The sequence below is a fragment of the Miscanthus floridulus genome, chromosome 18 (genome assembly GCF_019320115.1).
Source record: "Miscanthus floridulus cultivar M001 chromosome 18, ASM1932011v1, whole genome shotgun sequence".
NCBI classification, from domain to species: domain Eukaryota; kingdom Viridiplantae; phylum Streptophyta; class Magnoliopsida; order Poales; family Poaceae; genus Miscanthus; species Miscanthus floridulus.
In genome coordinates, this window is record NC_089597.1 from 5,086,792 (window position 1) to 5,111,412 (window position 24,621).

Here is a 24,621-nt window from a genome sequence, read left to right on the forward strand (position 1 = left end):
CGAGGACGAACCTTGCCCTGCTCGATGTCAAAAGACCGGTTTCGTCTTACCTGACAACTTCTCCTTGTTCCCTCATGATGATGGGTATAGGGTAAGACGAGACATTCGGGTCAACCACGGCTTCAAGGACCATACCCTGCGCTCCGGTAGGAAAGGTACTGCTAGGGAATGACGGGACGGGTGCTTTAGACCCTTCCGGGCGCCACAGAGCCTGAAAAGTATTGCAAGTACGTGCTCCTCACCCTGTAGAGTTGTAGGCGCCGCCTTCAGCTCTGGGACACGGATCCCGATGAAGATATATGACAACCACTATGCTCTAGAAAAGGATTTGCGATCTCCACGAATGACGGATATACCGTCACCACGTTATGGACCCAAGGGAGCGACGCCCGCTTCCCGACCCCTCAGGTCCACCAAATCGGAAGACCTTGCCCACGGCGCTACTCTGGACCCCAACCCCACATCCCTTTGACAGAGACTCATAGGAACCAGAAGACGTGCAGAGCAAGGCTGGGCGAGGCTCATAAGTCAAAACCACTGTACCATAGCCCATACCCTGCGCAGGGCAGTATTCTGTAACCATCCTGACATTCTATAGAGGTATCGATAGTATTATAGGCGCTTATCATCCTTTCGCACCCATCAGAATGGGTAACCAGGCTGGGTAGACGTGAGCCACAAGGCTAGGTAGAGTATGCATCCTAGCCCTCGCGCTTGTAAAGCCATCCCCTTCATCTATAAAAGGGGATGCGCTTCCTCCAACAGAGGGACCGACTTTTGACGGCACAACACATAACACACACAGTCAAGCTGCTACCAAGCTCTTGGCCCCCTTTCGACCCTTCCATCAGAGACTTGGGACCAGTCCCTCTCTTGATCGTTTGTACCCCCTACTACGAACCATTTTTGGTGTTAATAACACGAGTAGCAACAAACTAGACATAGGGACATTCAACCCGAACTAGTATAAATCTTGTGTCCTTTAGCGCACCATCCGAGCCTAACGCGCATTACTATAAATCTACTTGCTGGTGCTTGTACGAAACACCAACAATTGGCATGCCAGGTAGGGGGCTTTGCGCGTTCCAAATCAGGCCTCAGATGGCCACCCACACATTCAGTTGGGTCCCGGGCGCACACGTGTGTTTTGGCGACCTAGATTTCATCGTCACACTAGGAGGAGAGCTGGCGCTGGCCCACACGGCTGCACAGTCTCTCCCTTCCATCAACCTCAGCCATCTAAGGCTTGTGGGCTAGCCGAGTGACTCCCTTGGACCCCAGTTATCTAGGGAGGCCCCACGCAGCATCACCCTGTTTCTGGAAGGCCCCGTACGAAGCGCCCCGATAGCGTTTCCATTTGGTCTCCGCAGCGCCACGGCGACCGCTGGCCACCTTCTGGCACTATGCATGGTTCAGCCACCCATGGACAGTGAGTTCATGGGAACAATTGAACCTGATATGGAGACCCTCCACAGGCTCCTCACGAAGGAGCCGGGATCGTTCTCTAGCTCGGACTCTAGTAGGGGGAGCCATCACCCTTCCCGGGAGTGCTTCATGGCGCGGACCCCCGAGGGGCACATCGAGGACATCTCTAGGGAAGAGGCTACCCCGACAAGCAACCTTGATGGCAGGTCCAGGGGAGAGGCAACAGCCCCATCTCGCTTAAGGATGGAGCAGCTGAGAGCTCGCAAGCTGGAGATCGATGAGGTCGGACAAGGCCTCATCTAGGAATACGTGGACATCAATCGCGAGATTGAATGCCGCGAAGGTGGTGGGCGTGCGTGCGCCACGGCCCGCACCGTACACTAGAGGATCCTCACTGACGACGGGGGCCTTCCTCACTTCGCTCGGGCAAGCCAAAACATCGCCGCAGCGACGGCTTTGCTGCATGGCCTTCCGGAGGCCATGACGTCCAAGGATCACCGCGCCCATCGAGAAATTCGCACATTGCTTGAGCGTGCGGCGGCGCAGCAGGCAGAAAGCTCATTGTCTCGATGACGTGAGCCTGACGCCAGCCAGCACACGCCCTCGGTGCACCCCACCAAAGACGCATCTGTTCACCAGACACCGCCAGGTGGTAGGCAGCCCTCCACCGTCCCAGTGCATCAACGCCTTGGCCATGACTGCAACGTACGCAGCACTATCGATGCTCATAGGCGCACCCACGGCGACGCAGGAGAGGCAGCCTGCCGCGGCTACCATCCCCAATGTGTCGGACACTACGACAGCGACGAGGACCGAAGCCCGAGCCCTAGCCTACCAGGCCCTCAGGCCTTCGATCGACACATCCTCAATGCTGTGTTCCCACTAAGGTATCGACCGCCTACCAACATCCCTAAGTATTCTGGGGAAACAAACCCCGGGCTTTGGCTCGAAGACTATCGGCTTGCATGTCAAGCCAGTGGTGCAAGTGATGACGATTTCATTATTCGCAATCTCCCACTATTCTTGGCTGATTCGGCACGAGCATGGTTGGACCACTTACCGTCCAACGCCATTCAAAGTTGGGCGGATCTGACAGAGATCTTCATGGGGAACTTCCAGGGCACGTACAAACACCCTGGAAACCCATGGGACCTTAAGAACTACCACCAGAAGGCCAATGAAACCCTCTGCGGGTACATCTGGCGCTTCTCTCGGCAGTGCAACATGCTCCCTAACGTCACCGACGCCGACGTGATAGGAGCCTTCCTATCTGGGACAACCTGCGAGTCTCTGGTACACAAGCTGGGGCGTAGGGGCCCGTGGACCACCAAGGAGCTCCTGGACATCACCACCAGCCATGCCTTAGGAGAGGAGGTGGTTGGAGCCATCTTCGACCATTCCGACGGCAAGGTGAGGCGGGACGAGGACGCCGGTGAGGGCGCTTCCAACCGTCCCACCAAAAGAAAGAATAAGAAGCAACGGCGCGACACCTCGCTCGTGGCCGCAGTCGACCGCAAGGGTGGCTGGAAGCCCGCTGAGGGTGCTCCGAACCATTTTGAGAAAATGCTCAAGGGGCCATGGCCAAACCATGCTTTTCCAGCCAAGCATCTATACAAGGATTGTGGCCTCATGCGCAAATACTTGTCCGGGGGCCTCAACAAGGAGGAGCAGGGGAAGGAACCTACCCCCACTAATGACGCCGAGGAGAAGGACGATGCCTTCCCAACACCGACTGGCGCTCTCATGATCTTCAGAGGATCAGTGGCCTACGACTCCAAGCGCCACCAGAAGGTCGCGCGCTGCGAGGTCTACATGGCTGGACCGGCCGCGCCTGCCTTCCTCCGGTGGTCAGAATCCGCCATAACCTTCGACTGGACTGACCATCCGGATGCCGTCCCACACCTGGGAAGGTACCCGCTTGTCGTCGATCCGATCATCGGCCCAAAGTGGCTCACGAAAGTACTGATGGACGGGGGCAGCGGCCTCAACATCATGTATGCCAAGACGCTCGACGAGATGGGCGTCGACCGAACGAACCTCTGTCCCATCCGAGCGCCTTTCCATGGCATCATGCCTGGTAGGTAGGCTATGCCACTAGGGTAGATCGATCTGCCCGTCACTTTCGGGGATCGGTCCAATTACAGGACTAAGACCCTCACCTTCGACGTGGTAGGGTTCCCCAGAACCTTCCATGCCATCCTTGGACGTCCATGCTACACGAAGTTCATGGCCGTCCCCAACTATACATACCTTAAGTTGAAGATGCCGGGCCCCCGTGGGGTCATCACCATCGGCACCTCCTTCCATCGCGCTTACGAGTGCGAAGTCGAATGTTGCGACCACGCCACAGCAGTCATTGCCAACGAAGAGCTCGCCACCCTTAGGGAGGAGGTCATTGAAGAAACACCCGACGCAAAGAGGTCGTTCGGGTCGTTCGAACCGGTGGAAGGGTCCAAGGAGGTCCTCTTGGACCCTAGCAGCTCCGAGGGCAAGAAAGTCCGCATCGGGACCGCACTCTCCTCTGAATAGGAAAGCGCGCTCGTCAACTTCCTCTGCGACAACAAAGACATCTTTGCGTGGAAACCCTTAGATATGCCAAGCATCCCGAGGGAGGTCGCCGAGCATACCCTGAAAATCCTCCCAGGCTCCAAGCCGGTGAAGCAACGCCTACGCCGCTTCGACGAAGAAAAACGCAGAGCCATCGGTGAAGAGATAGTGAAACTGTTAGCTGCTGGGTTCATCAGGGAAGTACACCACCCAGAGTGGTTAGCAAATCCTGTTCTTGTGCAAAAAAAGAGCGGGAAATGGAGAATGTGTGTCGATTATACAGGCCTCAACAAGGCGTGTCCAAAGGATCCGTTCCCTTTGCCATGAATAGACCAAATAGTTGATTCCACCTCAGGGTGCGAAACCCTCTGCTTCCTTGACGCATACTCTGGCTACCACCAGATCGCGATGAAAGAGTCTGACCAGCTCGTGACGTCTTTTATCACCCCCTTCGGATCGTTCTACTACATTTCAATGCCGTTCGGTCTGAAGAACGCTGGGGCAACTTACCAGCGCTGTATGCTCAATTGCTTCAGAGACCTCATCAGGAGGACCGTTGAGGCCTACATCGACGACATCGTAGTCAAGTCCAAGTGAGCTGACCACCTTGTCGCTGACCTTGAACAAACCTGTGCAAAACTCCAGGCAAACAGCATCAAACTCAATCCCGAAAAATGTGTTTTCGGGGTTCCAAGGGGCATGCTGCTCGGCTTTATTGTCTCCGAGCATGGCATCGAAGCCAACCCGGAGAAAATATCAGCCATCACAAAGATGGGCCCGATCCAAAACATAAAGGGGGTTCAGCGGATCATAGGGTGCCTTGCCGCCCTCAGCCGATTCATTTCGTGCCTCGGCGAGCGAGGACTCCCCCTTTATCGACTCCTGAAGAAGTCCGACCGCTTCAAGTGGATGGCCGAGGCCTAGGAAGCGCTTGACATGGTTAAGCAATTTCTAACTAAACCCACGGTCCTGGTCCCTCCAAGCAACGAAGAATCTCTCCTCCTGTACAGAGCGGCCACCACGCAAGTGGTTAGCGCCGCCTTAGTGGTGGAGCGGGAAGAAGAGGGGCACACCTTCAAGGTGCAGCGCCCTGTATATTTCATCAGCGAGGTGTTATCCAACCCCAAAACCTGCTACTCCCAAATCCAGAAACTCCTCTACACCGTCCTCATCACCAAGAGGAAGCTACGCCACTAATTCGAGTCACACCCTATGATAGTCGTGACATCATTCCCCCTCGGTGAGGTCATCCGTAGCCAGGACGCTACAGGAAGAACCGCAAAGTGGGCACTCGAGCTGATGGATTAGGGCATTACTTATGCCCCCCGAACATCGATCAAATCCAAGGTGCTGGCTGACTTCATCGCGGAGTGGACCAAGGTCTAGATGCCACCAGCAGTCATCAACCAAGAGTAGTAGATGATGTACTTCGATGAATCGCTGATGAAGAAGGGTGCCGCCATGGGACTAGTCTTCGTATCCTCCCTCGGGGTCTGCATGAGGTACATGGTTCGGCTCCATTTCCCCTCATCGAACAATATCGCAGAATACGAAGCGCTCATCAATGGCCTATGAATCACCATCGAGCTGGGCATCCGATGCCTCGACGTCAGGGGCGACTCCCAGCTAGTCGTCAACCAGGTCATGAAGGAGTCGAGCTGCCACAACACCAAGATGGAGGCATACTGCCAAGAAGTCCGACAGCTGGAGGACAAATTCGATGGCCTCAAACTCAATCACATCCCAAGGCGCCTCAACGAAGTAGCCGACATGCTCGCGAAAGCGGCATCCGGGTGAGAGCCTATCCCAGCAGGCGTCTTCGCCAGTGATCAACACAAAGCTTCGGTACACTACTCAGGGTCAGAACAGGCCGACGATGGCCCATCTAGTCCGACCCCACGGGCCGACCCGCCAACTACTTCGCCTGACCCTGAGGTCATGGAGCTTGAAGAGGACCCAGCAGCAGAGTCTGACCCTCTCGACGACTGGAGAACGCTTTACCTCGACTACCTCTTCCACGACATACTACCAGCAGACAAGACAGAAGCCCGATGGCTTGCACGTCGTGCTAAGTCCTTCATTCTTGTAGAAGGCAAACTCTACCAATGAAGCCATACGAGGATCCTACAGCTTTGTATCCCTGGTGAACAGGGAAAACTTTTGCTAAGCAATATCCATGGTGGAGTCTGCGGTCACCATGCCGCACCAAGGACCTTGGCTGGTAACGCGTTCTGACAAGGCTTCTACTGGCCCACCACAGTAGCTGACGCCGATCAAATTGTACGCACCTACGAAGGGTGTCAGTACTACGCTTGGCAGATTCACCTTCCGGCCCAGGCGCTCCAGATGATCCCCATCACGTGGCCCTTCGCGGTCTGGGGGCTCGACCTAGTTGGGCCACTCAAAAAAGCGCCCGGGGGCTTTACCCACCTGCTTGTCACCATAGACAAGTTTACAAATGGATCGAAGCACGACTAATCTCCACGATCAAATCTGAACAGGCTATGTTGTTCTTCGTTGACATCATCCACCGCTTCGGAGTACCAAACTCCATCATAGACAACGGCACGTAGTTCACCGGTAGGAAATTCATTCGATTCTGCGATGAACAACACATCCGGATCGATTGGGCAGCCGTCGCGCACCCCCGGACGAATGGGCAGGTCGAACGCGCAAACGGCATGCTCCTCCAAGGCCTTAAGCCCAGAATTTTCAACCGGTTGAACAAATTGGGCGTGCACTGGCTCGCTAAGCTTCCGACCATGCTCTGGAGCCTAAGGACAACTCCTAGCCGAGTCACCGGTGACACACCCTTCTTCATGGTCTACGGTTCCGAGGCTGTTCTCCCAATGGACCTTGACTATGGAGCACCAAGAATCAGAGAGTACGATGAGCGGGGGGCCGAGGCATATCACCAAGACGCCATGGACCAGCTAGATGAAGCCCGCGACATCGCCCTCCTCCGTTCAGCCAAGTACCAGCAGGTGTTGTGATGGTACCACAACCAACAGGTGCGGGGCCGAGCCTTCAACGTTGGGGACCTCATCCTCTGCCTTGTGCAGAGCAACAAGGACTACCACAAACTCCCCCACCCTAGGAGGGGCCCTACGTCGTCGCGGAAGTACTTCACCCAGGCGCCTATAGGTTGAAAACCGTGATCAGAATTAATTCACCCGCATTCCTAGTTTTTTACGACTTGGGCCATGGGAAGGCACCGAAACCTCTTCTACAAGAAGAGAACTGAAAAGCTATTTACCCTAACAAAAGATGAAAAATTGTTCATTTTTTGCACAAATTAACCACTTACAAAATGATTTCATCACGCAAAAGACTAGTGTACTCCTAAAAATCCAAAGGACTATTCACTCGGGGGCTCCCCCAAACTTATTCAATTACATTCTCTGCTAAGCTTTGCTACGAGTAGCACTGCGGCCGCCGCGCCGAGCTTTCCATCGGCAATGTCCGGGCATGTACACGGGCCAGTTTGTCTATTGCGCCTGCCGCGTCGAGCTCTCCATCGGCAACGACCGAGCATGTACACGGGCCAGTTCATCTACTGCGGTCGCCGCACCACGCCCTCCATCGGCAATATCCCACCGCATTGCGGGACCTTTGAAGGCACCGTCATCTACAACGTCGAGCACCGCGCCGGTGAATACGGCGCCCCTCCACCGGGACCTTCAGGGACTATGCCATCATCATCAGCCCCAACCCCGACAACGGCATTGAGGCAGAAAGTGCCTCCCGCTGAAGGAAGGCCACGACCAGCGGCGGTGAAATCAAAAATGCTCATCACCCTCCGGCGCCTCTTCTCCTCCGGCAGCGGTGACCCCTCCTCAGCACAGGTGAACTGCGCCATCTCATCTATGTTGGATAACCTCCAGCTCGACATCGCGCTCCAAAATCACGGGTGGACCTGTGAGTTTATCTCTCCCTAGCATTACCGTCTCTTACTTAGGAACCGATACATTCAGTGGAAAGGAAGGAGAAGAGGAGGCGGTTCAAAGGCTAGCGAGGAGGTGCGGCGAGAACTCTCCCCCCTCCCTATTTAAAGAGGGGGCTTGGTAGCTAAGGAAAGGCAAAAGGTTTGGACGAAAAGATCTCTGCCTTCCCCTATTCAATACAAATGCGAAATCAATGCTGACAGGAATCTGAGGTGACACGCCGGAAATGACGGGACACGCTCTGATCGACGGGACGCCGCCTAGTAAGCCAGAACGTCACCCGGGCATGGCCCACCACTAACGCACCCCGGACGCAAGCACCGGGGCACACTCACCTACAGGCAACTCTCCGCTTCCCTAGGCAGGACCAGGGACGACCCAACAATGGAACCTCTTTCCAGGGGAAGCCCAACGGGCCTCCTGGATCGATCGCTCGGCCTAGGCAAAACAACGAACAATGAACAACGAATGACCTACCGTAAGATAAGCACCTTTGTTTATTTATTGTTGAATGTTGAATTCTTTGCCGAGCTTCCGACCCTAGCAATGGTAGGGACACGGACATCGCGCGGGGGCTGCCGAGGGTGCATGTTTGTTTAAACACCCTCTTAGCCCGATCCCTCCTTACGTTAGGGAAACCAAAAGCACGGCGTGTGGGAATATAACGATGAATACAACTGGACGAACCACCGGGCCCTACGCTCCGTCGGCTACGGAGTCTTTTTGGTTCACCAGCATAATCACGTTCACAGTTCCTCACACTGCTAGCCTTAGCTCCCACCTTCCCAAAAAGGACTTTAGAGGGGTCCACCCGTAGAGTCCCCCTTCAGGGGGGAGGCTGGCAGATCACTTAAGAATCAATCACAAAAACAAAAGTAGCAATATTTATGTAGTTTATGACCGGCCTCGTTGGAAACATCGGACCCAGAACCTGGCTCAAACACATCCGGTAGGAGCTTTTCGTCACTCATGCTACCAAGGTAACGCTACTGACCCCGCCTTTATTTTGATTAAATTATACATTCAAACATTGCATATGCAAAACGTTGCATCCCAATGCTTCGTGTCGCGTCATGAAACGGCTGTCGCCTCATTCGATATGGGTGGCAGCAGGCTGAGGTTCGAAGGCTGGCCCGTGAAGGGCTCGAGGCTGCCTCATGCCAAACAGAGCCAGGGAGAAATAACTGAGACGAGCCCCAGTAGCCCTGCCCGACCCCGCTCAGAAGCAGACAGGGACATTTCAACCTTTTCTCGTTCGATTCTAACCCTGAGCCAAACCCATAGAATCTCCATCGAGGAGAGGCCATCGGGCCACCTGAGCCTATCGAACAGCTCGGGCATCTACCGGGAGGCGGGTTAAGAAGTTGTGGAATGCCACCAGAGGACTCTTCCGACCCCATCAGCAAATGATGGACATGGATTCCACATGAACGTACCCGTTAGTGAGCTCATTGAGCACAACACTCAAGCCACCGAGGCAAGTGTTGTTTACTCAGCCCCTCTGATTACAAAAATCGAGGACGAGGTAACACGCAAATTACGGCCAACCCCTATCAGACCCTAATAAGGCCCGGGGGCTTGAGCCGCTCAATACAGGGACATAGGTTCGAAGGCCCTCCCTTGCCGAGCCCATAGAGTCCCCATTTGGGGAATTCTGTTGGAAGGCAGGGTGGGGAATAGTGCAACGCCATCCAAGGACTTCGCCAACCCTGTCACAAAAACCATGGAATGGGATTCCATCTGAACATTTTGGTCTCCCGTAACACCCGACCCTAGTAAATGCAGGGGGTCGGACCTTACTTGAGGGCTGGTTAAGGTACAGCTACCTCCCTTCCTTTTTTTTCGAAACAATCATTACATCAAATTCCCTCCTCATGTCAAGGCCAGCAGCAAGATTCGGGGGAACAGATTGGTAAGACCGCAAAAAACCAAACGACCAGACGGCTACGAAGGTGAAATCAAACAAAACGAAATTACGAAGCAAAATCATGAAACTGCTTCCAGACTCGACAGTACCAAAACTTGTTCACATATTACATATAAGTTTTGTTCAAATTTATTCGACTAACTACTTCCATGAAGGGAGAACCATTTCTTTTAGATTATCCGCCAGGTTCTTCACAAGAGGAGCCACCACCTTCTCAATTGCGTCCAGCTCATCATCCTCATAGGTAGGTGGGAAACCTTCGCTCATCACCTCCAGGTTGATCTCCTTCTCATAATGAGCATGGGCAACGATGAAGGCCAGGGTGATCCCGACGTGAAAAGCACTCTCCTCAAGCTGGCCCACCCAAGCCGTGATACTAGCAGCATGGGTCACAAGCGAGCTGGTCCCCTCCTCTTGTGCCACCTGCAGGTTGTCGCAGACCGCCAGAACGGCGTGGGATAGGCGATCATACTCATCACCTTTAGCTTGAAGAAGCCGCCGCGCCTCGGCAAGATCGGTGCGCAAACCGGTAGAAACTTCCTCGGCATCCAACCGTTAGGTCACCTCGACTCCAAGATGCGCCTGGCGTGCCTTGGCCTCCTGACATGCTTCGTCGCGCTCTCAGGTCATACGCTCGATCACTACGGCATCCTGGTCCGCCTTCTCCTACAATGTCATAGACCTCTCCTTAGCCTTTAGCTTGAGGTCTCGCTCTATCTGTAGCTCCACCAGGAGCTCGCTGGCTTTCTCACTAGCCATGGCATCCTTCTACAGCAGCTCATCTTGCTCCTTTCGGAGCCTGGTGATCTCCTCCTCATCCAGCTTTGTCCTCGCCGACAAGTCCTCAAACATCCTGTGGGCCTCCTCTGCGTCCTGACGCGCCTGGGCCTCCCGCTGCTGGGCGGTAGCAAGCTGCATGCCCACATCACCTCACAGCTGGGCCTCTTCAGCAAGGTGATCCCATTCTGCCTTCTGTTCATGAAGGAACTAGGATTTGCTCCGACTGTGAGCAATGATGACCTGAAAAGAAGACTGGCATCAAAAATATGAAAACACAAAAGTACTTGAAGGAGGAAAACAAGGAAGAACGAGCAGATACCTGGCTAGTAGGAATGACAATTTCACGTAGGGCCCCTCTGACCTGGTCTAGGGCATTCATCATTGTCAAAAGCCTGAAGTGGAGACTCTCCTGCTCCATGCTCTCGGAATGGTCGTCGAGCGTGAAAAGGGCCGACATTGGGTCCTGAGCGTCCATCCACTGAAGCGGTGGCTCGCCCCGCGCAGGGGAGCGGCTGCCTCCGAACAAAGGGGCCAGGGGAGACTCCCTCCTGGTCCTCCGCACCACAGCCACGATGCCCGAGGACCCTCCGGCCAGATCCTCCTCCATTGGGGCCGCTTTGAGCGCCATGGGCGGATCCGCCTAGGCCCCTGGTGGCGCGGACTGCACTACGCCCTCGAGCACCACCGTGGCTACGCCCGGCTGATCCTGGCTTGGGGCGGTCACGACCACCTCCACCAGTGATACATGACCCTTGGCCGGTGGTGCCACACCCACTGCGGAAGATCCTGCCTGCTTGGCGGCCACCAAGGGCGCGGGTACGGCCATGACCGCCGTCGAGTCGACCAACGCAGCCGTAGCCTCGTCGCCACTCCTGCCCAAAACAGGAGCAGCGTCGAGCGACGCCCCCATCCTGCCTGATGGGCAAGGCTCTTCTTGGGCACCATCCCTAGAACATGGCCCATCCGCAAAAGTCTACACAAAAGAAAAAGGCATAAAGTCAAAACAGAAAAACGAAATAAAAGAAAAATAGGGGAGTCAGTGGCTTACCCCGATGCCTTCGTCCGACGGGAGCGCTTTGGGGACAAACCCCCAGACCCCTTCCCCAACTCATCGGGATGGGACCGCTTTGAACCTGTCCCTTGCTCCTGGGCAGGGGAGCTTATCTCCCTTGTTTTCGAGGGCGCGACTGCAGAGGCACCCCTCTCGGTCAACACCTCAGGCTAGGTGGCGGGTCCACTCACCTCCATCCTCTCATGAGACACGACAATAGGCCCCCCTCCTCCATCAGCACCCCGGGGGCCTCCTCGGATCCAGCCACCCACCAATCCTCTGTCGACACCCCGCGTGAAACGGCGGACTCCTCGGCTCCAACCTCCTCCATCCTGGCGGACTCACTTCCCTCCACGCGGGATGAGGGGGGGTCCTACACAGATGAGGGGACATTGTGTAACACCCCAGGTGTTTGTCACCAGTTAAGCAATGGGTTTGAGCTCAACCATGACATGTTCAGTGGTGATGGAGATGTCAAGGTCAAACCTATGGGAATGAGCCCCAACCTAAACTCAGATGTTGCACCCTTGCTTTACATATAGGCCCTTTTAAAGATATATGTTTGGCTGGTGTTATTGAAATATCTTCATATGTCTCACATCAATACCCATCTATATGGATCACTGGAAAAGTTTCATGAAGTTTGGAATCAAAAAGTCACATAAAATGATAAGTTATATCCTTATTGGAATGACTTGACTAAGTGCTTGAATTGCACAATTAAGTGAATGGAAATGTAGGTCATCAACCAAACCTTGCAACCTTGCCCAAATGACTCTAATTGAACTCCACAACAAAAGTCATGAAGGGGTCGCGTTGAGTAGAGATCAAAAAAATGCATCAATCGGTCAATAACTCTAATTTAAGCTTTACAGTGACGATACTTTGACCTATGTTGACCACCAACTTACAGTGCTTGCATGGAGTTGCACCTTAAATAAAAGTTGAAGATTGAGTAGAGTAGAACAAACTTTGTTTTTGGAACAAGAGCCCGATCAACTTGGAACTAAGTCAAATGGAGGCTCGAAAATTGAATCAGCGGCTGTTTTCAGACTTAGAATTTTTCTAAGTCTGGAATTCATCGTCGTCGCTATTGGCATTCCGCGTTCTCCGAAATTCGTTAAGAAACTTGAGTTGGTCCAAAAATAAAAGTTGAAGGTTATATTATGGAGAAGAGCATGCAAAAAGTTGGAACCCGTTTGGCTTCGTGTTGATGGTTAATTCTGAGTTTTTCCTAATCACCATTGTCACGTTGACAAACCAAAGTTAGGAGCATGTTATCTGCTAAACCATAACCCTAATGACCCTGAACCCTTAAGCAAAGTTGGAGAGCATCAGGTGTAGACCAAACTTCATTTTTGGCCCATGGACCAATTCGGACCCGAGCCGGCCCAAAACGTCGTCCCACCTTCCCCACTCCGGCGCATGCCACCTGTTCGCTGGTTTGCCCGAACAGCGACGCGCGTCCAGGAGCGTGGCAACCATGCACCGAGAGCGCCCCCACCATTCCCGCGCGCTGCTGCCGCGTGGTCTGCCGCACCCCTGCCCCTCCAAAGCGGACGCCCGAGCCTCCTCACTCCTCCTCCCTCGCGCACGCACTCGCCCTCCTCCACTCTGCTGCCATGGGCACCATGCCATGGCCATGGCCGCCTTTGCCGCTGAACGAAGCTCGAGCTCCCACTGCTGCTCACGCCAGGCTGCAGCCGTGCAGCCATGCCGCTGCTGGCCGAGCCAGGCCCCAGCACAGCCACTGCTCTCCTTCGCAGCCAGCCGGCCAGGCCCCAGCAAGCAGTGCCGTCACCGTCCGCCGTCGGTGCATCGTCGCTGGTGCTGCTGTAGCGCGCGACGGTGCTACCTCAGGCCGTCATGGGCCAAGATGTGCGCGTGCGGGCCTGGGTTAGCGCGCAGCGCCGCCGCTCACCGCCGCTGCCGGCTCTCGTTGTCCGAGCCATCCAGCCAAGCCTCCTCTGCTCGTTTCAATTTGAAGAAGAAGAAGGAGCGTCGCGCAATTAGGAGCTTTTCTAGGGGGTTAAGTGAGGAATCAGTGACTCAGTTGAACAGTGCCACAAAGGGTCCCTTTGTTCATATTTAATTTGACAGAACTGCAGGGACCCCGACGCAAGATTAATATTGCTTTTCTTTGAATTTTTGCAGATTTGGATGTTAAACTTTGAAAATTCATAGTGAATTGTAGAAAAATCCTAAAATAACAAATGTGGACTTTTTGGAATCCTTGTGAAATTCTCTATGTACTAGATCAATAATATTACATGTTTTAGTTTAAAGGTTTAGCTGTAAAAATAGATTTAGGCAGTTAGGTTCTTAATGCTAGTCATGTCTTGTTCTTTTTATAACTGCAGTTATTTTACTCAAATAAATGTGAAATTTTATGGAGTGTTACTGATGTGATTAGTGATGTCTGGTAAAAATTTTAGTATTTTAGGCTTGATAGTTTCAGATCTATAAAAATAACAAATTACCTGTATTGCCTTACCCCTATTCTGAATAGGTCTCCAAGATTAAATTAATTGGCTTAGTTAAGTTATGAATCATGACTTTATGATAATACATGAGTGGTAGTACTTTTATTAAGATTTTCAAAAAGCTAAATATCATGATTTTTGGTTAAGTAGATCTTGAGTTATACTTGCTTAAATATCAGTGGCTGTTTCTGCCCGAACTCTGACAGGGTTACCTTGTTGGTATGGTGGGGCCTTCTTAATAGTAGAATTTGCTTTAGGTGTTTACAACAAAGTTGTTTAGAATTTGATAAGCTTTCTAAAAAATCTAGAACCACATTTATTGGACCTGTATAACACCATTTATAGCTGTTTAAAGTGGCATGTCAGTTTCTGTCTATGTTTTGGACAGAGATGCAATTATTGGATTAATTGACCCTTCTAACTGTAGAATCATCTTAAGATGATAATAAGAAAGTTGTAGATAACTCACCTAACTAGCTTGTGTTAAATTTTCATGGCATGTGGCCAAGTAGTTTGTGAGTTATGACTGTTCTAAGTTGGTCTTCAGAAATTGTAGCTTTCTAGAAATTTCTGGACCAGCCTTGATAAATGTGCCTGTTTAACCTTGTTAACCTTGGAATCATGCTGATAGGTTTAAATATGAATTGTAGACAATTTCATAAGATTTCCAGAATGTCTTCTTGCAAGTCATTTGGATTTGTGTAACTCCAGTTATAGCTAAATCTTGTAGCTGCTGTTTGCATGTCCAGAAATTGGCAGATTCCAATTATAGTGTTTGCTTGTATATTGTTAAGTGTGACTTATGCCTTGAATGATGACTGAGTTAGAGCACCTGAGATCTTGGAAAACTTGTGTCATGCTTGGTGTTGTCGTCTTCTTTGCCATCTTAGCATGATAGATTGTGTGATGTTTAAGTTAAGCATCGCAAAGTACTTAAGTGGGTTAGTGTAAACTATGCTTGTCTTGCTTGCTATTTTGTGATGCGTCTCATGGTACTATTCTTCATATTTATACACTTGCATATTTAACCCGAAGACAGCGTTTGATGGATCTATCCCGAAGATGGAAGGACTAAGCAAGTGCTAGGACCTGAGATGTCACCAGGACGGTGCAACCTAACTGAACTGACTTGTGTCGGATCCCAGGCAAGCCCCGGAGCATTCTAAGCCTCCCATATTTTTACAAAGATCTTGAGTATCTTTTATTGTTGATGATGCATTAAGTATAGGAATTGGTTGGAACCAATTGTTGCATTATATCTTTACCTTGTCCAGATAAAATCCTATGAACCCTAATTAAGTGTAGGATCGAATGATGCTTAGCTATGCTTAGACCGGTAGAAGTCAGGTGATTTCTTGTCACCTGCGAGATGTAGGATGAGCTCCGGTCACAGTTGGCTATAATTGCTATCATGGAAAAGAACCATGTGTTAATAATGAAAAGAGACCGGACGGGATGATGGTAGTGTAGCAACAAGGCATGGAGGTCTTGGGTGTGAATCTATCCCCGTCTGTGTCGTTTAAGGACCGATTCGCTGTACGTCCTCATGTCATGTTGAACACATGCCTATCACTTAGTTGGCCGGATAACTCGTTCCGACCGCGAAGCCGAGTAGTTCAACTCAGGCCAGAAGACCGAGAAGTGAAAGTGCGCACCCTGGCGGTAGTAAGGATGTGCGGGGAGCTATTGGCGTAAGTTCGAGGTGAGATTGACCACCTAGCAGAGTGGACTCCCTGAGGGTGCGGCACTGCTTGGAGCCACGATTCCTAAGATGTACCAAAGGTGACCCGAGGAAACCCTTGATCAGGTGGATTGGGTGAGTGTTAGGAATACCCCTCCAGCTGGATAGGCATCGATTCGAATCGCCGTCTCTCTCGGATAGTGAGAACTTGACTGAGCAGCGGCAACGTAGATTCACTAAATTTAATGATATGGTTAAATGATGATGATGATGACTATGATAATGAGCCATGAATTACCTGATATGGTTATTATTGTTTGCAACTTAATTAAGTGATTGATTAGTACAGGTGCTAATATAGATGGTAGGTAATGGCTAAAAGTCGCTGCTAGTATAGGTGGATAATGCTAATGATTACTCAAGCTTTTATGCAAAAAGGTTGTCATCTCAGCTCCATCAAATAAAGCCTTGCATAATCCTTGGTGTCACCTTATTTCTGGTTTACAATGGGTAAGTCTGGCTGAGTACATTTGAGTACTCAGGGTTTATCCCACCATGTTGCAGGTGAAGTTCTCGGCCTGTTGAAGATGGTGGATAACCGTCGGTGGGCTCGGTGATTCTATACTTACTTCTCATCTCTATGCTTTTGTCGGATGATGTCACTTATGCTAGCAATATATTTGGAGCTTATATTAATGTAATCATTTGAAAGCTATGTTGTTTTCACTAATCAGTTTTGAAACCCAAACTTGTACTATTATTTGTTAACCCCTTTGTAATATTATTTCCGCTGCAACTCGATGTATGTGATGTGTATTTGCTTAATCACGCGATCTTGGTTGTGATGTTGATTTACCGAGGTCTTTCAGGACACTCGGCGGACTACCGGGTTTATATGAGTGAAAGTATGGGTGTGTCAACGTGTTAGCGGGGACAGCCGTACTTGATCTTGTATAAATTGGGCGGTTCTGTTACACATTGGTCAGCGTGCCCTCATCCTCCAGGATGCCCCAATCCACACCGGTAGCAACCTCATCATCGCCATCATCATCGCTGTCATCATCATCGTCATCGCTGCTTACATCCTCTCCTCGGTCCCGTGCTTCTTGCTTCTACCGCTCCTCAGCTTTCTTTTGCTCCCTTGTCCTCTTTTCCCACTCGACCGCGATGCGATTCGCCACCGCCATGACCCGATCCTTCGGCAGTGGGACCGGGCAGTCCTTGAAGAATAGCCTCCTCGGCTGGTCCTGCCATCCCAAGGTTGGTATTAAAGGATCAGAAATTCAATCAAAAAGGAGGGTATGGGGAAGGAAAGCTTACAAATTCAAGGAACCCAGGTTCCGGTTGCATTGGGGGGTGCCCTGGCACCGGATACATAGGTTCGAGGGTGGAGCCGGAGGTGTCCTTCGTAGGCTCCATCACCTCCCTGATACGCTGTGCCACTTTAGAAGGAGCAAGCGCCTCATCAGCGAGCACCGTTCCTTCGAATGACTCTCCAGGAACCATCCGGTATAGGGGAAGCGCGCGCGCCATTAGTGGTGCCACCCTCCTCGCATGGTAGGCACCAATGATCCCCGACCCCTTCACACCCCGGGCCTTCAGAGTGTGAATGGCGGCGAGAAGGTCGGCAAGGTGTTTCTTCTCCGAATTCGGACAGCCCCACTGCCATGACTCTGGAGCCTCGTCGATGAGGCGCCTAGAGTACTTTGGCAATGTAGCGCTCAGGTCATCCCTGATATAAAACCACTACGAGTGCCACCCCTTATTTGAGGATGACAGACCCATCAGTGGGTAGTCCCTTGACTGGGTGTGGCACAAATGAATGCTGGCACATCCCATCGGCACGCTCACATCCTTCCCCCCAATCTTCCTCTTCGACAAACTAACGGTGAAAAAATGCCTCCACAAATCAAAGTGGGGATTGATCCCTAGGAAACCCTCACATAGGGCAACAAATGCTGCCATATGTTGGACACCATTGGGGGTAAGATGTTGCAGCTCTACTTGGTAATAATCCAACAACCCCCGAAGAAATCTATGCGCGGGTACGGCAAAACCCTGCTCATGAAAGATGGCAAAAGACATGACATACCCTTTGAGCGGCGCAGGCTCACTCTCATCACCAGGCAACAGCCACTCCCCGACAGTGGACAGCGGGTGGAGAAGGCCGCGGCAGATGAGGCCCTCCAAATGCCGTGCCAGATCTGCCCCACAGCTCCATTGAAATGTCGGGGGAAAGGTGGGTGCGAGCTCAAACGAGGGAGGCGGCGTGGACATGAGATCGATGACGGCGGTAAACGCAGATGCAAACCTAATGGCGGCGGCAATTTTGGTGTGGGAAGCTAGGGCGACTGGCGGCAAAAACTGTGGATGCGAAGGCGAGGAAGCGAAATACGAAACCTTGGGGGCGAACCCCAGGGTTTTAGAGTGGCGACGGATGCGAGAAGGGCAACCGTCCGCCTCGATCTCTAGGCCGGCCACGCGCACCATCACATCGTGTTGCGGGACACGCGCCCACGATCCCTATCCTCTCCCACCAAAATCACACCAGGCGGTTCGCTTTCCCGAAGCAACCGGACTCTTTTCCCACAGAGGGGACGTGGACCAGAAAAATCTCTTCACTAAACTTGTCTGGGCCCATAAACGACCGGAGGTCGGCCCACCTAGGGTCCTAGAGCCAGAGGGTTGTCCTAATGAGGGATAGGCCCGCAGACCACCAGGGCCTCGATCCGTAGTAGGGTCCCAGTCGGGCCGACACTGAATGAAATTCCCACGAACAGAATACCACGATTCCCCTAAAAATACCAAGTTGACGAAAAACCAAGTCTTTTAGCCTTACCCGCGAAGGGTCCGATACTACCCCTCGGGCGACTCTATTCGAATCACCCGGGGCCTCGGGGGCTACACCCATCGGGTGCGCTCGCGCACACTTTCTGGCAAAGTAACTCCGACAAAATCAAAAACACCCCCCAGGCGATTCTATCCGAATCACCCAGAGGCTCGGGGGCTACTGTCGGGGACCTAATACCAGGGTACCCCAGAAGGTGGAACCAATAACCATTGAACATTAAAAACTTCTGGACGGATAAGGGCGCCGCTACGTTCCTTGCCCGAATGATAGGAGTTTGGTTTCACCTCACCCGACGCTTTTGGGACAGCTCCGCCTCGCCCAAGGGCTAAGGGCTAGTCTCTGTCTCGCCCAACACCTTTGGGCCGCCCTCTCCTCACCCAAGGGCTAAGGGCTAGTCTCCGCCTCACCCGACGCTTTTGGGACAGCTCTGCCTCGCCCGAGGGCTAAGGGCTAGTCTCCGTCCCACCCGATGCCTTTGGGCCGGCCTCGCCTCACCCGAGGGCTAAGGGCTAGTCTCCGCCTCGCCCAACGCCTTTGGGACAGCTCAGCCTCACCCGAGGGCTAAGGGCTAGTCTCCATCTCGCCCGATGCCTTTGGGACAGCTCCGCCTTGCCCGAGGGCTAAAGGCTAGTCTCCGCCTCGCCCGACCCCCGAGGGGCGGGCTCGGTCTCGCCCAAGGGATAAGGACTGGTCTCTGCCTCGCTCGACGACCGAGGACGAACCTCGCCCCGCTCGATGTCTAAAGACCGGTTTCATCTTACCTGACAACTTGTCCTCGTTCCCTCATGATGATGGGTATAGGCTTGGGTCAACCACGGCTTCAAGGACCATACCCTGCGCCTCGGTAGGAAAGGTACTGCCAAGGAACGACGGGATGGGTGCTTTAGACCCTTCCGGGTGCCATAGAGCCTGAAAAGTATTGCAAGTACGTGCTCCTCACCCTATAGAGTTGTAGGCACCGCCTTCAGCTCTAGGACATGGAACCCAACGAAGATATACGACAACCACTATGCTCCAGAAAAGGATTTGCGATCTCCACGAATGACGGATATACCGTCACCACGTTATGGACCCAAGGGAGCGGCGCCCGCTTCCCGACCCCTCGGGTCCACCAAATCGGAAGACCTTGCCCACGGCGCTACTTCGGACCCTGACCCCATGTCCCTCCAACAGAGACTCATAGGAACCAGAAGACGTGCGGAGCAAGGCTGGGTGAGGCTCATAAGTCAAAACCACTGTACCACAGCCCATTCCCTACGCAGGGCAGTATTCTGTAACCATCCTGACATTCTACAGAGGTATCGACAGTATTATAGGCGCTTATCATCCTTTCGCACCCATCAGAATGGGTAACTAGGCTGGGTAGACGTGAGCCACAAGGCTAGGTAGAGTACACATCCTATCCCTCGCGCTTGTAAAGCCGTCCCCTTCATCTATAAAAGGGGATGCGCTTCCTCCAACAGAGGGACCAACTTTTGACGGCACAACACATAACACACACAGTCAAGCTGCTACCAAGCTCTTGGCCCCCTTTTGACCCTTCCATCAGAGACTTGGGACCAGTCCCTCTCTCGATCGTTTGTACCCCCTACTACGAACCGTTTTCGGTGTTAATAACACAAGTAGCAACAAACTGGACGTAGGGACATTCAGCCCGAACCAGTATAAATCTTGTGTCCTTTAGCACACCATTTGAGCCTAACGTGCATTACTATAAATCTACTTGTCGGTGCTTGTACGAAACACCGACAAATCTCCCACTTGCACTAGAGTTAATCTCAAAGATATCTAATACCCATAGCTCTCATGTGCGCCTCATGCTTAGGATGTGGAAGAGCCTTTGTCAAAGGATCTGCAACATTCAAATCTGTGTGTATCTTGCACATCTTTGTTCTTTTGGTGATTCCTTGGCTCCTTAGCCTGCGCAATTGCCCCATTGTTGTCACAATGTAGATTCAATGGGCTAGACGCATTCGGAAACACACCAAGTTCAATGAGGAACCTCCTCATCCAAACACCTTCCTTCGTAGCTCTAGAAGCTGCTATGTACTCGGCCTCTGCTATAGAATCGGTCACCGTCTCCTGCTTGGAACTTTTCCAACTTATAGCACCACCATTTATTGTGAACACAAAACCTGATTGAGAATGTGAATCATCCGTGTCAGTTTGGAAGCTAGCATCGGTGTAACCATTTACAATGAGCTCCTCCTCACCTCCATAGATTAGGAACACATCTTTAGTCCTTCTCAAGTACTTAAGAATGTTTTTAACAAGTGTCCAGTGACTCTCTCTTGGATTAGCTTGGTACCTGCTCGCAATACTTAGAGCATATGAGACATCTGGGCGAGTACATATCATGGCGTACATGATGGAACCAACTGCTGAGGCGTATGGAACCTTACTCATGCGCTTCCGCTCATCAGCTGTCGAAGGACACTGTTTATCGCTAAAGCGCATACCGTGTGACATAGGCAAGAACCCTTTCTTGGGCTGTTCCATGTTGAATCATTTCAACACCTTGTCAATGTACGTATCTTGGCTTAATCCTATAAGCGTCTTTGATCTATCTCTATAGATCTTGATACCCAAAATGTATGCTGCTTCTCCTAAATCCTTCATAGAAAAACTGTTATTCAGTGAAGTCTTTACGGATTGCAACATAGGAATGTCATTCCCAATCAATAATATGTCATCCACATACAAGATTAGAAATACAACAGCGCTCCCACTTTCCTTTTTTAAACACAAGGTTCTTCTTCATTCTGAAGGAAACCAAACCCTTTGACCACTTCATCAAAATGAATGTTCCAACTCTGAGATGCTTGCTTTAACCCATAAATGGATTTCTGAAGCTTGCAAATTTTTCCAGCATTGTTTGGATCAACAAAACCTTTGGGCTGTATCATATACATGTCCTCATCCAAATTTCCATTTAGAAAGGCTATTTTAACATCCATCTGCCATATCTCATAATCGAAATAAGCAGCTATTGCTAGAATGACCCAGATAGATTTAAGCATCACTACCGGCGAGAAAGTCTCGTAGTCAATTCCTTGAACTTGCCGAAAACCCTTTGCAACAAGTCGAGCTTTATAGATGTGAATGTTTCCATCCATATCCTTTTTCTTTTTATAGATCCATTTGCACTCTATGGGTCTAACCCCATTAGGTGGGTCAACCAAGTTCCAAACTTGATTGTTTCCCATGGAATCTATCTCAGATCTCATGGCACTTTAACATTTCTTAGAATCTAGGTCCATCATTGCTTCCGCATAAGTGGCAGGTTCATCGTCGTCTAACAATAACAAATCCCCATGCAACTCACTTATTCTTGCTGACCTTCATGGTTGTGGCGGTGTTTCTATTGCCATGGGTATCTCAACTTGTTCTGCTACATTAGCATCACTCGTAGAGTCCTTCTCAACTAGCTCATCTTGAACTTCTTCAAGATACACCTTCTGTCCACTTTTCTCTCTTTTGAGAAACTCTTTCTCTAAGAAAACACCGTTCCGAGCAACAAACACTTTGCCCTCTGATCGGTTGTAGAAGTAATACCCCAAAGTTTCCTTCAGATATCCCATGAAAAAGCATTTGTCTGATTTGGGTGTTAGTTTATCTATCATAAGTCGTTTGACATAAACTTCACAACCCCAAATTTTCAGAAAAGACAAACTGGGACTCTTACCAGTCCACATCTCATGTGGTGTCTTAACTACTAACTTAGATGGTACCCTATTCAATGTGAAAGCGGCTATTTCTAGAGCGTATCCCCAAAATGATAATGGTAGGTCTGACTGGCTCATCATAGACCGAACCATGTCCAACAAAGTCTGATTACGTCGCTCGGACATGCCATTTCTCTGAGGCATTCTAGGTGGCGTAAGCTGTGGAACAATTCCGCAACTCTTTAGATGATTGCTAAACTCGTGGCTCAAATATTCGCCTCCACGATCAGATCGCAAAGCCTTAATTTTCTTGCCACGTTGATTCTCTACTTCACTCTGAAACTCCTTGAACTTTTCAAATGTCTTAGACATATGTTTCATTAAGTAGACATAGCCATATCTACTAAAATCATCAGTGAAGGTTATGAAGTATTGGAATCCGCCTCTTGCTGTCATACTCATTGGTCCGCACACATTAGTATGTATGAGTTCCAGGAAGTCTGCCACCCTCTTAGGAAAACCTATGAAAGGCATCTTGGTCATCTTGCCTAGCAGGCAAGCCTCACATGTCTCGTATGATTCAAAATCAAATGAAGTTAAAAGCCCATCAGAATGGAGCCTCTTCATGCGATTCTCACTTATATGACCTAAACGACAATGCCACATATAGGTAGGACTTAACTCATTAAGCGGAGGCTTTTTAGCACTTATATTATAGACAGGAGCATCTTCAAGATTTAAAATAAACAACTCATTCACAATGGATGCAGAAGCCACAAACATGTCATTTTTATAGATCACACAACCATTGTCTTTACTCGCAAATGAATAACTATCCTTCATCAAACATGAAGGTGACACAATGTTTTGACTTAAACTAGGAACAAAATAACAATTATTCAACTCCATAATAAATCCTGACGGGAGGTGGAGTTGCATCGTCCCGACGTTCAACGCAGCAACTCTTGCATTATTGCCCATGCAGAAATCAACTTCTCCCTTTCCCACGCTTCTACTTCTTATCATTCCCTGCATCGTATTGCAAATATGAGCAACCAATCCGGTATCAAATACCCAAGAATTAATATAAGAATTAGCAAGGAAAATGTTCGTAACATAAACAACAAGTGTACAAGCTGCGGGAGTACCTTTACTGCCGCGATCCTTTATGGATTCTAGGTACAGCTTGCAGTTCCTCTTCCAGTGACCTTTCCCATGACAATGAAAGCACTCAGCATTAGCAGTTGGTCCAGCCTTGGGCGCAGGTGGGTTTGGCTTAGAGATCTCATCTTTAGCCTTGCCCTTTTTCTTCTTCCAAGAATTGCCCTTCTTCTTGAACTTAGGCTTGTTTTGGACCGCCATCACATGGCTTCTGTCAGCACCTTTCTTGATGTCCACCTCTGCTGTTTTAAGCATGCCACATAATTCATTCAAGCCCTTCTCCGCCCCATGCATATGGTAGTTCACGACAAAATTTCCATAGCTAGGCGGAAGAGACGCGAGAATAAAATCAGTAGCTAATTCAGGGCCAATTGGGAAGCCCAGCTTCTCCAACCTTTGAGTGTAACCAACCATTTTGATCACATGTGGCCCAACTGTTGTGCCCTCTGCTAGCTTGGTTTCAGCAAAAGCCTTTGAGACATTGAACCTTTTAGTCCTGGCTTGAGTCTGGAACATATCATTGAGTGCCACAATCATATCATGCGCTGCATGGTTATTGTCAAACTACAACTGCAGATCTGGTTCCATACAAGCAAGCATCATGCGGTGAGAATTGGATGTAAAATTTTTTTCTCTACAATTTTCATATAGAATTCATCTCAATCCGAGGTCGTATGCAAAAGTTATGGCCGTTTTACCAAACAACACTTTTTCTTGCACCCCGGCACCCGGCAGTAGATCCAATCTATCACCGTTGCGCATCACATGCGCTCGGCACTTGACCTAGGTTTGATTCCAACCGGTACAAGTAGATCGTTAAGAGTAGATCGTTACGACCCCGGCATCACGATTGGATTTACATGTATCACTTAACTCGGATGGCGGAATTCCGACCGGTATGAGTAGATTGTTACAAGACCAACACGGTAAAATCACGAACCATAATCAGAGACTCGTCTACAACCGTGCATATCTCCATATGCACTCATCCGAACCTATAACAATGCAATAACGGCTCTGATACCACTGTAGGGTTATGAGAATGCTACGCTAGCCGGAAAATAAAAATTTCAACCTCATAAACCAGGATCTACTGCTAGTTATAG

The 24,621-nt window shown here is 50.6% G+C and overlaps 1 protein-coding gene across 1 annotated transcript; it reads left to right on the forward strand.

The window, feature by feature from the left end:
• Positions 1 to 7,505: 7,505 nt before the first annotated feature.
• On the forward strand, positions 7,506 to 7,910 carry LOC136523194 (uncharacterized). The gene has a single exon (XM_066516961.1). It carries the CDS (start codon positions 7,506 to 7,508, stop codon positions 7,908 to 7,910), a length of 405 nt encoding a protein of 134 aa, XP_066373058.1.
• The last annotated feature ends 16,711 nt before the right edge of the window (positions 7,911 to 24,621 follow it).